Genomic DNA, 15,195 nt, shown 5'->3' with positions numbered 1-15,195 from the left:
ATTATATTTTTTCTCAACTTCATCTCAACTAATCGCCCAAACCTTTAAGTTGTACTAATTAAATAAAAATCAACTCAAAATAAACAAACAAATCATATTTTAATCTATCACAATCATAAAAGTTCAAAAGATAAACGTACTTCAATCCCCTATAATTTAAAAATAAAAAATCACACAATCATCCATAAAAATGAATAAGAGAGATTGTCGGAGAAAGAGAACAAAGTGACTTTTGTTTCTTTCTTTTTTTTAGTTTTTGAGCTCAATTTATTTGAAATATGAATTATGTATCAAACAAGAATTAATATAGTTCTTTGCAATTACTAGGACAGGTAAGTGATTATTTTTAAAACTTGAGAAGTATTAAGTGATATTAGAAGCCTCAAGAGAGGTTTCTAATATTATCCCTTAGTATTTATTAATGTCATAGGACACCTTGTGCATAGTAATGATGCTATCACAAATTGTTGTTTCTGTCTACATTTCCACTTTGACGGGTCCTATTTACGTATTTTATGCCCCCATCCTATTCTGATCTTACATTAAAAAGATTCAGATTTCTCTTTTTTTTTTTTTTGCATGGGAAATGCCATGCTTTATCTCCCCTGGGTGTCAGCTTGTTAACTCCAGTTGTTAGAATAGAGTTAGTCTAAGCCATGTGTCAAGGACAACATGGCTTAGCAAGCAGCCAAACTGCACTGAGAGAGGGCGAGGATGAGGTTTCACGGTCGACATAGTAGGCGACCGGAGGAGGAGGATGTGTCTTTTTCTGGAGTTGACAACCCCAGTTAGGTTGATCTGTCCGAGTCCATACACTAATAATCGGGACATTGATTTTAAATGAAACTAAATGAATATTCAATTAAATTTATTTAATTTATGGATAGTGAGTTGACTCAATTTATCCATTGATATCAATTTAAAAATAATTATATATTTATATTCAATTTTTAGTGAGTGTTAAGCAAATAAATTTGAATTTCTTACCAACATAATAATGATAAAATACCATTGTTTCTTGTCAAATAACATGCAAAAAAATGAAAAAATAAGTAAAATTTTAAATAATTCATAAATGGGTAATTGGATATGTTCATATATATTTATTAAGTAAGTATAAATGGATTGACTAATTATACCTATTGCCCAATAATAACATGCTCAAACCCATTCGAATCACCCGTTTCGAGTTTCGACAGCTCTACATCTAACCACTTAATTGAGCCCTCTTTAAAATATGCTCAGATGAAATTTTAAAAGACAAAAAAAGAAAGTCGCAAAAGAAGTATTCTCAATCCACATTGAAATTGGCCGTCTAACAACAAATTTTTTTTTTTGGGTCTAACAACATTGGGTTGTATTGATTGAGGCCTCTTTAGATTTATGTATTTAATTTTACCCCTACATATCCAAAGTCCACCCCTTGACGCCCATTAAGAACTTTGATTTGCAAATCCGAGCTGATCTACACAAACTCGGAAGCGGATAAACGAATGCAAGATACGAATTTTGTCGAGTGTTCTATCTATGATCAAAATACAGAGTCATCTTGTGCTAACAATTTGAAGAGTTTTTTTTTTTTTTTTTTTATCCCCTTCTGTGGCTACGTACGTGATTGCAGTAGGTTTTGCACGCTAGAATCGAAAATGCCAAGGTTGAAATAATCACAAACCAATTTAAGAATACCAATCTTTCATATTCTTGTAGAAAATAATCATGTCATCGTTGGATCTATAGGCACAGACTTGAATTATCTTTTGTGTCTTCTTCTACTACCAGTACTACTGGCACCTTTAGAACCCTCAGAAAGACAAGCATCAATAGCTGCCATAACTTGGGTTTCAAATTTATGGCCTTTAACTGCTGCCCTTGCCTTCCTAACTACTTGCTGCTTCATCACCCAACGCTCTGCGGTTGTGAGATGCTTACACTTACTAATACCCTTCAGAAACCCCACCACAGTTGCGCCAGAACCCCCACGACTCTTTTCAATTTTGGCTAGCTTTTCAATTACTTGCAAAGAAAACATCCGTTCCAAGCAGATTTTATTTCCCACCTCAACTACATCTAGAACACAGTTCAAGCTCACCTCCCTGGTCTTCGCTGACTTGCTCTCAATCAAATTAACTAACCTATCAATCTGTCCAATCTGAAACATCTGATCTAGAATAAGAACTCCACCTTGGGCAAAAAGCATTTGATGTAGGGTTGTGTAGGCTGAATCCTGCAGCTCAGGAGTGTCACATTGCATCATTTTAACAAGTTCTTGAATGATGTCATATTCAAGTATTTTCTTAATGCAGGGCTCCCCTCCAGAGCAAGCGAGCTTCATTAGTACAAAGGCAGATTCAGCCTTCAAAAGGTATTGTTCTTGGCGTCCTTGCAAGAGTTCTGACAATCGTTTTACAAGGAGACTTCTTAAGATCATGTCTCCGATTATTGGTTCTCCTGCTTTTTCTACTATTGGTATGACATCTTGCATAGCTTCCAGTATTCGCTTGTCACTATTTTCCAGCATTTTGTGAATGATATCATCAAAAGTCTGTGGCTTTGGTGAAGGGAGAGAGTTTTGATCTGACAACACATATTTTTCCAATCGAAGTCTTGCTTGCCAAGGCAGCAACTTTAGAATACCAGGGCCAAGTGATCCATTTGTTGAAGGACCTCCAAGCTCATAAAATGACTTCAATATGACAAGCGCATGGTGTTGAGTAACATCAGACCCATTCTCAAGAAGTCTAATCAAGCTCTTATCTAACTCAGAAGCAAACATTTTCTCAACAGCTTTCGATTTTCCAGCTTTCATTAATGAAATCAATGTTGTAAATACACTGTCATGCCATTCCTCAGCACTAGGAGAGAGCAAATCTGCCAGCTGACTCAACGGAATTCTCTGAAGGACCTTATCTACTGTGCCAGGGGTTCCAAACTCAGCAAGCTTTGCTAGGACAGTTGAAATGTTAGTTTGGACCATAGGGTCATCACAGACTTGCAATATATCTGCAAGGTTATCAACTGCACCAGTGGTTTCAAGGGATGGCAAGTAGTTGGAGAAATCAGCTTTCGTGAAAATGCTGATGATTGCTTTTGCAGAAAGAGCAACCAGACTCTGTGATTCAGCAGACATCAGATCTCCAATCTTGGGTCCTAAAATCCTACTCAAGCTTGCTCTGGTGGCCTCAATTTCTGAGATTAATTCGCTAGACATGAATGCTTGAATAATTGATTCCAAGACAATAATTGCCTGCTTTTCTTCAGAAGAGCCAAGTGCAGATTCAATCTTTTTCTCAGAAACTATTTTAACTGCATTCTTCCCAAAAATAAAAAGCCAGGGACTGATAAATGCTGATTTCTCAGCAGTAGATTCTGTCAGAAGCATAATAACTGAATCATTTTCCTTGCTGTTAAGGTATAGGGAAACCATGTCATGTACTTGGTATATAGAAGTGGCATCAGTTTTCATCAGTAGAGAACCTTCAACAAGCTTGCAAACTGTAAGAGGAAACAAATTTTCCTGCCCAATAACCGACCATATGGCCTCTAGGCAAGCTTCAGGAAGAGGTTCTGCCCATGAAAGAGAAGCGAAAGCAATAAACAGCTTTCTTGAGTCTTCTGGCATCACTTCAAGGCTGAACTCAAGTGATCCAAATATGGTAACGGTGGTCTCAGCTTCTTTCTCATTTACATATGAAATTGGACCTGGTGCAGATGTGGCATATGTTGATAGGTCGGATATGGCCTTTTCCCATTTCTCAGCTCTTACTTCTTTGCGAAGAGCCTTGCCCATGACAGCAACTGTTAAAGGATGGTGACCACAACGTTCCAGCAACATTTCAGCAACCTCCTGTGAAACAAGAAAATCTCAAAACTTAGGAAAATAAACAGATTATTGATGAAACAAAGTTCCATAACACCAAATTATAAAAGAACAGAAAAAAGCACATATATTAAAAAAAAATTTCTAGCAGGGGAGGGTGAGATTTAAGAAGCAAGAAGGCAAAGAGGGGGAGGGGGGGTTTTAAACCCAAGACATCAAAGTGCTGGGACCTCAACCTTAGCCACTAGACCAAGGATTGTACGTTTTGAGTTTTTAACAATTAAGGTGAAATCGACCAAGATTATTGCAGGAAAAGAAAAAACAGCGACAAGCTAATTGATTATTTTGAGAGTCCTAGCATTCTTTGAAAAACAAAAAAATTAAACATTCGTTCTTAGAAGTTGTGGTACAGAGATATCAGATATGCTTGAGTCAGTAATGGATTTGGAATTAAAATAGTTTAAGCATGAAACCAGCAATGCCATTGCTGATTAACAGCATTTACAGCACAAATGTTCTGGGGATGACGATAAATGCACAGCAATCACAAAAGCAGTGAAATGATATACACAGCTCATGTTATAGCAATCATAAAACAGTGCAAGACATGGTAGAAGGACATACTGGTAGCTGATCCTCCGTAAGAAAGGTATGGTGTAGAAGAACTGCCTTGCTTATTTCCATTATGTCATCCTTACTCAACTCTACTTTCTCAGCTTCTGTTATCTCATAGATAGACTCGTTCCTAGTTGTTACTAAGTATTTACAGTTGTTATCATACAACTTTGCAAAACGTTCAACAATATCTTATTCCCAGACATCATCAAGGAGTACCAAAATGCTCTTCCCATATAGTGCTTCTTGAAGCAAGTAACCAATGTCTTCAAGATCTCTGCAGTGTTCATCCTGCATCTTTTTCTGAGACCCAATCTGCACCAGGAATTTTGTCAGTTTCCTTGTCAATCGCCTCTGATATTCAGCCTTGTTCCCGTTGCAAGCAGCCCTGCTGCACCATTGCCCAAATCGAAGTTCAATGGCACCATCTACAAATTTTGATGGAAGATCAGAAGCCACTTGACGAGCTAAACATGTCTTCCCAATGCCAGACAGTCCAACAATTAAGATAACATGGTGAGAATCATCTTTCTCCAGCATGTTTTGCACAAAAGAGCACTTACCCAATATCAGGTAGCCTTGATCTGAGTTTACCTTCAATCGACTTGGGATGTTTCTAGCTGTCCTTTCTATAACATTCTCGACATCCCTTGACAAATTCTGAGATTCAAGCCACCATTTCAAGTCATACTGTATCGAAAGCAAAATCTTTGCAAGAGGATCACCAGCCATTGAGTTCCATACAACTTTAGCAAAGTTCTTAAATTTGCTTTTTGACACTATCCTTTTTGCCTTTGTGATGTTTGGATGCAGCTGATCAATAAGATTATTCAAGCTCTGTATTTGGCGCTCCAAACGGGAATCATGGAGCTTATACACGTGTTTTTGCCTGGTTTTGAGGACCAAATTTTCGAGTTCAGACAAATTCCTCAAGGATTCGAATTCTCTTTGGAGCATCATCAAGATTTCTAGATGCTTGCTCTAGTGATCCAATAGCAGCAACCATACTTGAAACAATCTGCATTGCGGAGGAAACAACTTGCAGGGCATCCATTTCAACTTAAATCTACCTGCACCACCACTATATTCAGAACTCCTTCAACGCATTATTTGTGCAAGACATTCTATTTGGTTTCTACAAGAGCTCACCTGACAACTCAAATGTACACACCAGTAAATTACAATCAGACCTATGGGAAAAATCCTTTGAAGATGGTAAAGTGGCAGTTATGACTGGAGAAACGTAACAGCTTTATCATGTTCCAAAGAAATTTCTTCCACTGAAAACCACTAAAACTACCGCAATCACAACCTGATTCTCTGAGTATAGGAAAAACCCCCGAGCAAATGGATCCTCAGCACTCAAAATATTAAGTATATAATATTCCCGCTATATATGCCAGCAATTAGGTCTTGTAAGTCCACCCAAGAAAGTCATATTAAGAATCAGAAACATCAATTTTGCAGCTAATATACCAAACCAAGGGCTGCACTGGCAACATCTGATCGACTGATTCTGATGCTCATAGGCTCCGGGAGCCTTTCAACTGATACAAACTCATATAGCGTAACTCAGATAAAAAATTTTCCTAAATACTCAAAACCCAGCTCCGAAAATTGTTTCTCATAAAAAATTGATCTTTCTTTGATATCATATATAATAGAAAAATCCCAACACGCAGCATTTGCAAGACCTCTACCATTCTGAATTGCAAGAGAGCCCATTTTAATAAAAATTCAGAAACTACCAATCACAAAATGCATACAAGGAAAGCAGTCATGGGGTATTCAATTAATATTACCTCAAAAGATCTTGCAAAACGAAAACGGCTTGTAAGATATCCCCTCCAGATATCTCAGGAAAATAACTCTTTTGACTAGCATCCTTGAGCAAATGATGAAAAACGAAACTGGCATCAAGAAATCCACTAGTCACTTTGCCCAAGTTTTCAACAGCAATGAGTCAGCCACTACATGTATCATTTTATTCATTTATTGTAGTTAGATAAAGAGTCCATTTTGACAGGTACTCTGTTTTAAGTATTGTTTGTAATTCATAGGATGAAGCAGGTCAAGTAAGACTAGTAGTAAAACGGAGTCATACATACAGGTCGGATCTTTCATGATTGGAGGTGAAAGAATCCGGTTTCGGGTTTGGTCTTCGGCGACTTTGCAATAGGATCCGTTCTAACCAGTTTAACCACGACCCATTTTTTTTGGTCTTGAGTTACCGCAGTAGTTTTAACTTTTACCTCCGAAGACATCATCCGGAATCCATTAGAAAAAGCGTACGTCGAAGCCTTAAAAGATTTATCTTTTAGTAGTTATAGAAAGAAAAGGACAGATATTGCCCCTCATTTTGTTTCGATGGACAAACTTAGGAGGACAAATAGCAATTTCACAACCAACCGACTCGTGGCTTCGGACCACGCTCGTGTATAATGCCGGTCGGCTAACCACTGTGGCACTTAAGTTAGGAAAATTATCATCATCATACCATTTTGCAATATCTTATGTTAATTGATTTCAGATCTATCAAAACAAAATATTGAATTGATTTCAGTGTTCGGACTACAAGATTCGAAACAAAGGACCCCGGTCCAGAAACGTGCAGAACCACTGCTGAGCCAATCAAGGCCCGCAGGCGAATTCAATTTATTGCTTGATGAAGAGAATGACAGTTTACAGTGAACAACTAACTCCCTATAGTCTATGATCGAGTATGGATGTTTCTGTCTTGACATATGGCATTAGCGAACCAAATTCCATGCCTTCACTAATCACTACTACCGATTGCAGTATCTTCTACTTTCTTGAGGCCTTCGGTGCAAAAGATTCTACTTTGAGTGACTCCTTCTGGAGGCGGTTGCGGGAGCCAAGCCGCCAATACGTTTCCAACTGAAAAAGAACTTGGCAATTCGCACCTGAATTTTGAATTCAATCGTACATGATTAACTGATATGTAGCTGAAAATTACAACTGATATTATCGGAAGAGGAAGAATAAGAAACACCAACAAAGAAGCGACGGAATAACAAATCAAGCTTATGCATTGAGGAGGGAGGAATGAGCAAGATTTGGATGTAGCAGGAGTCCTTTAATCTGAAAATTCTGCAGTTGCTGGCCTCTTATCGAACAACATCCATCAATCCAAAACCATTCCCACCTGCCCTCATCTACAACTTCCCTCCAAACTAACATGCCTGATCCAAGATCCTTGTACAGGCAAACTATCCCATTATTGCCAACACATTTGGTGCTATCCCAACAGCCTTTTCCTCCCAAAAATCTCATCCCTAATTCAAATGGCACCTTCTCAATCATACGCCATACATCCCCTTCTCCCAGCTCCCATATACACGCATCACCACCACACTTGCCACCAAGGAGCGTCAGCTTCCCATTTCTCTGCACCAATGCTGCGAATTCCAGCCTATCAGCAACCGGCACACTCAATTCTCTCCAGCTATTTGTGGCAATCTCGAATCCCATCACACTATAGGCTCTGGCTGATGTCATCCAGTACAGGATCCCATTGGAGTACACGCTTTCACTGGGTGTCCAAACTGTTAGTCTCACTGCAAATTCCACTGGCATTGATCCGATAACCTTCCACGTGTCACACCGCGAATCGTACATTTCCACCTTTGGCTCGTATAACGCGCCGCCGCCCGGCGCTTCAGACATGCCACCGGCAACATAGGCCCTGAAGTTGAGCTCGCCGAATTGATGGCCTGGATCCAATTCGATGACCCCAACTGCTGGATTAATCCTGGTGACATTTAGCGTCGGCAGGTGCCGAAATTGCCTGGTAAAAGGGTTGCATATGGCTAATTGAAAAGGCGTAGTGCTAGTTGATCTTAGAAGAACTAGGCCAGCTGTTGCAGAAACGGGTCGGGTCGGGATGGGGAGAAAGTCAAGCGGTAGCATGTACCAACTGCTGCTGCTGTTGCTGTCGTCAATTGGATTATAAGCACAGCAAAAGAGACCGCGGCTGCGATTAGGCAAGGCTATGAACCATGGTGGATGCCGCCGCTGCGACTCCGGCGTGGCCAAGTACCTAGCACATTGATGCCAATGGCGGCAGGAGGATTTGGCGCAGGCCAAGGAGTCAGGGGAAAGGAAGGAGAAGATGTTAGCTAGGAGATCAAAGGGAAGGTTGCTCCACATATTGTGTATCGAAATTAAAGAGAGCAACCTTTGGAAGAATGAACAGGCAAGCGATAATATGTTATGTGGCACAAACTTCAATTATTGGTGGGCTGGGACAATTATTTTAGTGCCTTCCCTTTATCATTGTGAATGTGAGGGCGGGATTTTTGCACAGGGATGTGTGACCACATGAACTGAAAATCTGACTCGCAGTCACATGGGATGGGAGCGCGCTCAATTCAACAATACTACTTACTACTATAACTATAAATCTACCTTTGTGCCTTTTGTGATTTTGAATTTTAAATTCTGAGTTGGCCGCAGCAGGATTTGTTCTTTTCTTTGGACCGATCAATATGATGATGAAATGCCTTCTTCATTTCATTTACTCACTCTATATACTCTGCATCTATCAATTGTCAAAGATGCTACAGAGCTTCTTCTGCTCTTCTATTTTTGTACTCTGCAATAGTGGAAGCCATCGGGTCCCATTCATGGAAGGAATTTCATCATTAACCCAAGATTCAATGAACCGAGTTGCCGTTTGAGATCAAAAAGAACTGCAGCTACAATAGTTAAACTATCAATCACACACTTCAGTTGAAGATGATATTTGAGGAAAGTTCATGGTGCATATATGCCCCCCTAAAAAAAAAAGAAAGGAAGGAATTTTTGCTTAAAGAAGGTTGTTAACAGCCGCAAGCTACGCAGATGGTTTCCTACACTACAAGCATCCATTGGTCATTGGATATTCGATCAGAACTCTGTTGAAAAAATCACATGATAGAGGTTTATCTGTTGAAAACCGCAAAAAATATTTGAGTTCCTTAATCGCAAAAAAGGATATAGTGTAAGTGTTGAAAGTTGAGAGCTTAGGCGGACATGAATGAATGAATGCAGGTGGTGATGAGAATTATATGAAAGTTAAAACCCACAAATTCGCGAAATTTTTTTTTTAAAAAAAAAAAGAAAAGAAAGAAAAACAGGAGGCCACGTCGCCCACGTACAAGTCGCTATTCACGACAGAATATTCTTATTAAATGGGAACGAAACATGGCCTTACTGTCGTGGGGTTGTGAATTTGCTATTTGCGGGAAGAAAAGTACAACTGCCAGACTTATCATCTCATCGGGCAATTGGCTATGGCGTCGTTATCAAAGAAATGGGCCAGGATCATTTCTCGCGTCGCTTCTCAAATTTATTTCCTCCTCATTATTTTCCAAGTTCCTCTTTTCAGGTTATTTACTGCGTGCATCTTTAATATGTCACCATCTCCTGCTTACGCCCAATTATTTGATTCAATCTTTTCCTTTTAAAAAAATAAAATAAAATTTGTTGGGTCCTTCTTTTATTATTGTTTTATTAGTTTCCCCGAAGGTGTAACACATCATTCAATGTTATGTAATGGGTCCCCTTATTTTGAAAGATTAGCTCCCAAAGCAATCATGTCATTGGGAATTTTGACAACTATATAAGATATGCCATATAATCTTGTACTATTAGGCGGCCATCCTTGCTCCTCTGGACCAGTGCTCTTTCTGTTGATTGAGATTCCAGCCTGTGACTGCCTAAGGATGGATATTGGATCAATTATATGCATCTTCTTGTGCAAGTCCTGAACCTTCCGAGCTAAGGGAGGGAGGATTTGGAGTCTCGTAAGTTGAATTCTGTCCGGTATAAATGATGAGTTGCAAATTCAAGTTTAACACATATTTTGTACAAGTTTATCCTACAAAAATCATAACATATACATCAATCAATTTGAATTGGATAGAATTCAATTCAAATTGTAAGATTTAGATCTAAAGACGGGATGTTGTCGAGCTAGATCACAGCTCTGGGGCAACTTCTTGATGATTTTCCCATTTATTGTCCCTAGTACCCTGACTTGATGCTTCTTGTGAAGAGCTTGACGTTGGTTGAATGAAAAAAAAAGAAGATGGAAAGGTAATGATATAGTGAAAAACCAATCAGCGCTCAAAGAAGTGCTGCACTAAAAAGAAAATTAAAAGACAAAGAAACTAACTACTGCAGTACTTATCCGCCTCTATTGTTTTTTATACCAATGTCAAATGTAGTGCTGAATTCTGTCGCCTGCATTTTTCAAATTTCCAGTAGGGGCTGCAACTGAAGATTGCTTGATTTCTGAAACATTATTGTACTTTTGACCTCAGATTCCCGTGTAGAATTGGCATGTGCGAAACACCTGTGGAGGTGACCTCCTCTCAGCTGATTGCGAGTGAGGTTCTTCCCACAGTGGTAGTAAAGATCATTCTGTCTCCTGGAGCCATTGCAAAAGCCATTGCCAAGAAAACAAGCATACCGACCTACAACGACTTGCTGAGTACTGGGAAATTCATCAACATGGGTAAAGGGCCGTCAACAATCGATCTCAAGCATATGGAGGTTTGTGTCATCCCATTCGCGTGCGATACAGCAACAATAGAGAAGAATGCACTGGTTTTTCCTCTGAAACCTGTTTTCTTAAGCTAATGACGCGGTTACTTTCTGCTCCATACAGGTTCTTGCAGGAAGCTACTTCTCTTTAGCCGGAGCATTTCTAGGTCTAATAAGATCTGGAAGGATGAGCCTCTTTGGGGTAATGCTCATCATTTTGGGAATTGCCAGGGAAGTCAATTTTGGAAAGCATGCGCCTAACGATCCTTCTAAAGAAGTTTGCATGTACCGTTCAATGTACATTGCTGTGCTTTCTGCTTTCTTTTCTATTAGAGGGGATGTCAGAAAGCTAATCCGCAGTAGCAAAGTTAAACATATTATTCATCAGCTGAGGCATTCAAAAGCAAAGCGTAAATGAGTTGATAACTTGTTGTTTTACATTTCTGGATTTTTTTCACAAAGATGATGCAGAAGAGGGGAAATGGACTTGTCAAGGCATTGCCATTTTGCTGCCTCTATTATAACTTTCTGACCATGCGAATTAGCCCAAATCAAGACAGTACTCCGTCTACTTTGGCACAAATGGTCATCTCAAGTTAGCCGGTGTGTATTTCACTTCCCATCTAGCTGTAGCTTATTCTGACAGAGCATCAACTAGTGCCGCAAGGCTTGTAAACGAAAATTGGTTCCATTTCCTGATTCATTTCATCATGTGCTCACTAGCTATTTACAATTTTGGAACATATAAGCTTTTGTACAATGCTGTGATATCACCGAGACTGGAGTATCAGTCTTAAATGCTGCCAGGTGGTTTGATTGACATTCAGACTTCTGTGAAGTCTTTTTGTTCCACTTTGGAGCTTATTTGACAAGCTGTTTTTAGTATATTAAGGCATAATCTTGTTGTTCCAAGAAAGAATATGCAAGCTGCATAAATAAATATTGACTAAATCGGGCCATAAACTGTTTAATCTTTCAACCAACAGAACCTTATCTCGATAATAAGCCATGATGAGCTGTAGGAATTATTTATGCAGTAAATAATTACTCTATCCAGAGACAACCATTGACAGCAGCAAGTTGGTTGGGACCTGTAACGTTCATTAATCATGCAGATTCAAGACCCATCACCCTTACCATACCTCGTCCAATTAGGCCAGTCCCCACTTGCACTATCGCCCAACATCCAAGCATGCTCGATGATGTAAGATCTCTAAAACTAACAATGAATCTTGTCCTGTAGTTATCGTTTAAGTAATTCGCTTTTCTAGACCAAAAAACATGACAGATAGACCATTACACAAACATTCCAAAGTTGAGTTTTGCCACGAATGATCTGTAATTGGTTTGTTTATAGTGTATACAGAAGTAACGTCTCTCGTACTTGCCAGCCCACTCGGCATTTTCAAGTTTAAATGTTTAATATTTTCCTTTTCTGCTTTGCTGTTGAATAAACACACAGAGATTTATGCTTTCTTTTGGGAGTTTTGCCTCTGAAATTCCGAAAGAAAAGATTTGGTGGCTGTTTGAGCTGTCATCTGATTGAAGGTTCCTATTTGGGGGTCTAAAGATTTTAGATACAATCAAAAGCTGGCTTTCAGGAAGCAGAAAGATATGGAAATTGAGAGAATCGTTGCTGGGTTTTAATTAGGCTGAGCCTCGACCCGTTTTGTAGGTATCCCTTTCAACAGTACAAGAATCCGGGTGGGATTTTTTATTTAAGGGCTTAATGAAACTTCAAATTGACCAGATTATGGGGCTCTAGCGGCTGGAAATCAAAGTTCTGGAGCGCCTGCTTTTGGGATTTTGTATGCAAAGCCAAAAAGGAGCAGTCTTTTTACAAGGACGCAAGGAAGTTTAGCCAAATTGGATTCGTATAAAATTTGAGATACTCCTAGCTTTGGGTTCTTGCAGAAGAATTCACCGAGTTTAGCGCATAACAGGCCAAAGTTAAACAGAATTCCTTTCTGGTACTCTCTTCTGCTTTGATATTGATAAGCATGGCAGCCTCTTTTCAGTCATTGAATCATCCATCTCATGCTTTGGGTTTTATAAGCAGGCAGAGAAGTCAGAACACGGTCAGGAGAAATCCTGTTCTTGCTTTATCTCCATCTTCTATTATCCCAAAAATTGAAGAAAGCGGTGATTTACTGGACTTTAGCAAGAATTCTCGCTCAACTAGTGCTCTAATAGATGGTGGTGGTTCATTGCTTTCTCGCAACTCAGTAGGAGTTATTGGTGGTGCCTCAGTTGTATCCACTGTGAAGTTTGCCAAGAAATTGGTGGACTGGAGTTCGAAGGATGCCGAGAGTAGCAGCATCCCTTTTGTTCTTTGCTCTGATCCAGTACTAAGCAAGGAGCTTTTGTTCCACGAAAGGAGTTCTTTGCCCTTCCTTACTAGTAAGGGTGAACATCGAGCTAAGGATCATGGTCCAGCTGTTTCAAATCTGAGGACCAAGAGAATATTTCTGGAGAATTCTGGGGCTGGTTGCATTGTGACGCCTTGTCATGTATCCCATTCATGGTATGACGAGGTTGCAGAAGGATGTTCTGTACCTTTTCTTCATATAGGCGAATGTGTTGCCAAGGAGCTAAAGGAAGCAAAAATGAAGCCTCTTGAAGCTGGAAGTCCACTACGCATTGGAATTATTGCAAGTGATGCGACGTTAGCTGCCGGATTTTATCAGAAGAAACTTCAAAATGAGGTATTTCCATCTAGTGCGTGTCTTTTCTTCTTGTTTTCTGTCCCTTTTCTCCATTTTTTATTCTTTTCTTTTTCCCCTTGGGGTGAATTTTAGGTTGAACAAAAATATGTACTGACTACTGAAATGATGCTCTGTGTTGAGATTTCTACCTTAAGCATGGATTTATGCTACCTGTTATTATAATAATCGATCATAAAGAAATTTTGCATGAAATGCTTCTGAAAGTTGACATACATTTGTGTACATGTTTGCCTTCAATATTAGTGAAGCGGACAATAAAAAGCCTTTCACTTCTCGAACATCTGGCTTCATGAGTTCCAAATGACAATAAAGAACCACAATTTAGTTGTGTAACCCTTGCAAATGTTGCATGATTAATGTTAATGTTTCGTGATTGCACATGACTAATGCTGTTAGTTATAAGCTTCTCCGAAGTGGCCTTTTCCCTGCTATAGATTTCAGGCTTAATTTACTTTCTTGACTACATAATTTACTTCAATAGGTTTTTTTCTTAATGACGTCTCTCTTATGATGGTGCTACACACAGCAAGCAAGTCTTAGTTAGACGACTAGTCTGGCTTTTTGACTAAAAGCCTTCTGACAACTTCTATCTAATACTATGTTAAAACTTAAGGCAGGGAGCAGTGAATGATAGACTTATATGTGCAAGATGAAAGTATCCTGCAGAGCTAGCATCTGCAGGCAGTTGATCCTTTTATGCTTTTTCTGTTTGTTATGCTTTGGCTTGTAGTTATGGAATGTGCCGCCCATTTCATCTGTTCGAATTGGAAGTGAAAATCTGCTAGCCTTTATCTTTGCGCTTGGGGCAATGACGCATCTAGCTAGTGAGGTTCTAACCGAGGCGCGTCTATTGCTGGTTGAAAACTCTGCTAGCCTTTTAGGCCCTTACCTTTCACGCTGATGAAAACGTGTATATTTCCAAATCCTGAGCTTATTAATGCAGGGGTTTGAGGTCATGGTGCCGGATAAAGCTACCATGGAACACACTGTACTCCCAGCAATGGAAGCTTTAATCAGAAAAGACATTGAAGGAGCTCAAAATTTGTTCAGAATTGCTTTGCAAGTACTTCTGGTGAGAGCCGTAAACACTATAGTCCTTGCCTCTGATGACATGCAAGGCCTTTTGCCTCCAGATGATCCTCTTCTCAAGAAATGTGTAGACCCAGTGGATGCCTTGGCCAGATCAGCTATCAGACATGCTCGTTCTGCTGAAATTGCTACATAGCGAAACAGCCAAATGCGCAGATAGATGCATTTGGTTCTAAATTTAAAATTTACGTTCCATTCTTTTAAATGGAGGAGGCCCCTCGGAACCGAGATTTTCAGCTTATGCTTGTACTATCATTAACAGGTGTTCCTGCTATGAAACACAATCACTACAACTGTAAATCATAGTTGCAGTTACGTTCCTGTTGAATATGCAATTTTTTCACCCGCCCCAAACACCCAGGAAAATCACGGGAAAATCATAGTTGCAGTTAAGTTCCA

At 39.5% G+C, this 15,195-nt stretch overlaps 4 protein-coding genes and 1 non-coding gene across 8 annotated transcripts; 3 read left to right on the top strand and 2 right to left on the bottom strand.

The window, feature by feature from the left end:
- Positions 1-1,675: 1,675 nt before the first annotated feature.
- LOC113740012 (uncharacterized) lies at positions 1,676-6,757 on the bottom strand. 2 transcript variants are annotated; one of them, XM_072045460.1, is made up of 2 exons: positions 6,235-6,757; positions 1,676-3,844 (listed from the first exon to the last, which is right to left on the bottom strand). In XM_072045460.1, the coding sequence occupies exon 2, from the start codon at positions 3,830-3,832 to the stop codon at positions 1,751-1,753; it is 2,082 nt and encodes a 693-aa protein (XP_071901561.1). In that variant the 5' UTR covers positions 3,833-3,844; positions 6,235-6,757; the 3' UTR covers positions 1,676-1,750. The 2 variants fall into 2 exon arrangements, with proteins under 2 accessions (XP_071901561.1, XP_027123284.2); XM_027267483.2 differs by lacking the exon at positions 6,235-6,757 and adding an exon at positions 4,442-4,572.
- Positions 6,758-7,041: 284 nt separating this feature from the next.
- Positions 7,042-9,471, bottom strand: LOC113739821 (F-box protein At5g49610-like). The gene has a single exon (XM_027267168.2). The coding sequence runs from the start codon at positions 8,600-8,602 to the stop codon at positions 7,478-7,480; it is 1,125 nt and encodes a 374-aa protein (XP_027122969.2). The 5' UTR covers positions 8,603-9,471; the 3' UTR covers positions 7,042-7,477.
- A 189-nt stretch (positions 9,472-9,660) lies between these two features.
- Positions 9,661-12,602, top strand: LOC113740062 (uncharacterized). 2 transcript variants are annotated; one of them, XM_027267555.2, is made up of 3 exons: positions 9,661-9,821; positions 10,759-10,990; positions 11,106-12,602. In XM_027267555.2, the coding sequence occupies exons 1-3, from the start codon at positions 9,727-9,729 to the stop codon at positions 11,397-11,399; spliced, it is 621 nt and encodes a 206-aa protein (XP_027123356.1). In that variant the 5' UTR covers positions 9,661-9,726; the 3' UTR covers positions 11,400-12,602. The 2 variants fall into 2 exon arrangements, with proteins under 2 accessions (XP_027123356.1, XP_071901564.1); XM_072045463.1 differs by lacking the exon at positions 9,661-9,821 and adding an exon at positions 9,969-10,239.
- Positions 12,231-15,124, top strand: LOC113739625 (uncharacterized). 2 transcript variants are annotated; one of them, XM_072045461.1, is made up of 2 exons: positions 12,231-13,686; positions 14,438-14,728. In XM_072045461.1, the coding sequence occupies exons 1-2, from the start codon at positions 12,982-12,984 to the stop codon at positions 14,606-14,608; spliced, it is 876 nt and encodes a 291-aa protein (XP_071901562.1). In that variant the 5' UTR covers positions 12,231-12,981; the 3' UTR covers positions 14,609-14,728. The 2 variants fall into 2 exon arrangements, with proteins under 2 accessions (XP_071901562.1, XP_027122694.1); XM_027266893.2 differs by having other exon boundaries at positions 12,255-13,686; positions 14,651-15,124.
- Positions 14,498-14,652, top strand: LOC113740475 (U4 spliceosomal RNA). Its single transcript, XR_003460473.1, has one exon. It is a non-coding gene; the product is annotated as a U4 spliceosomal RNA (small nuclear RNA).
- Positions 15,125-15,195: the final 71 nt, after the last annotated feature.

This window comes from Coffea arabica, chromosome 4c (genome assembly GCF_036785885.1).
Source record: "Coffea arabica cultivar ET-39 chromosome 4c, Coffea Arabica ET-39 HiFi, whole genome shotgun sequence".
NCBI classification, from domain to species: domain Eukaryota; kingdom Viridiplantae; phylum Streptophyta; class Magnoliopsida; order Gentianales; family Rubiaceae; genus Coffea; species Coffea arabica.
This window is presented reverse-complemented; position numbering and strand designations above follow the sequence as displayed.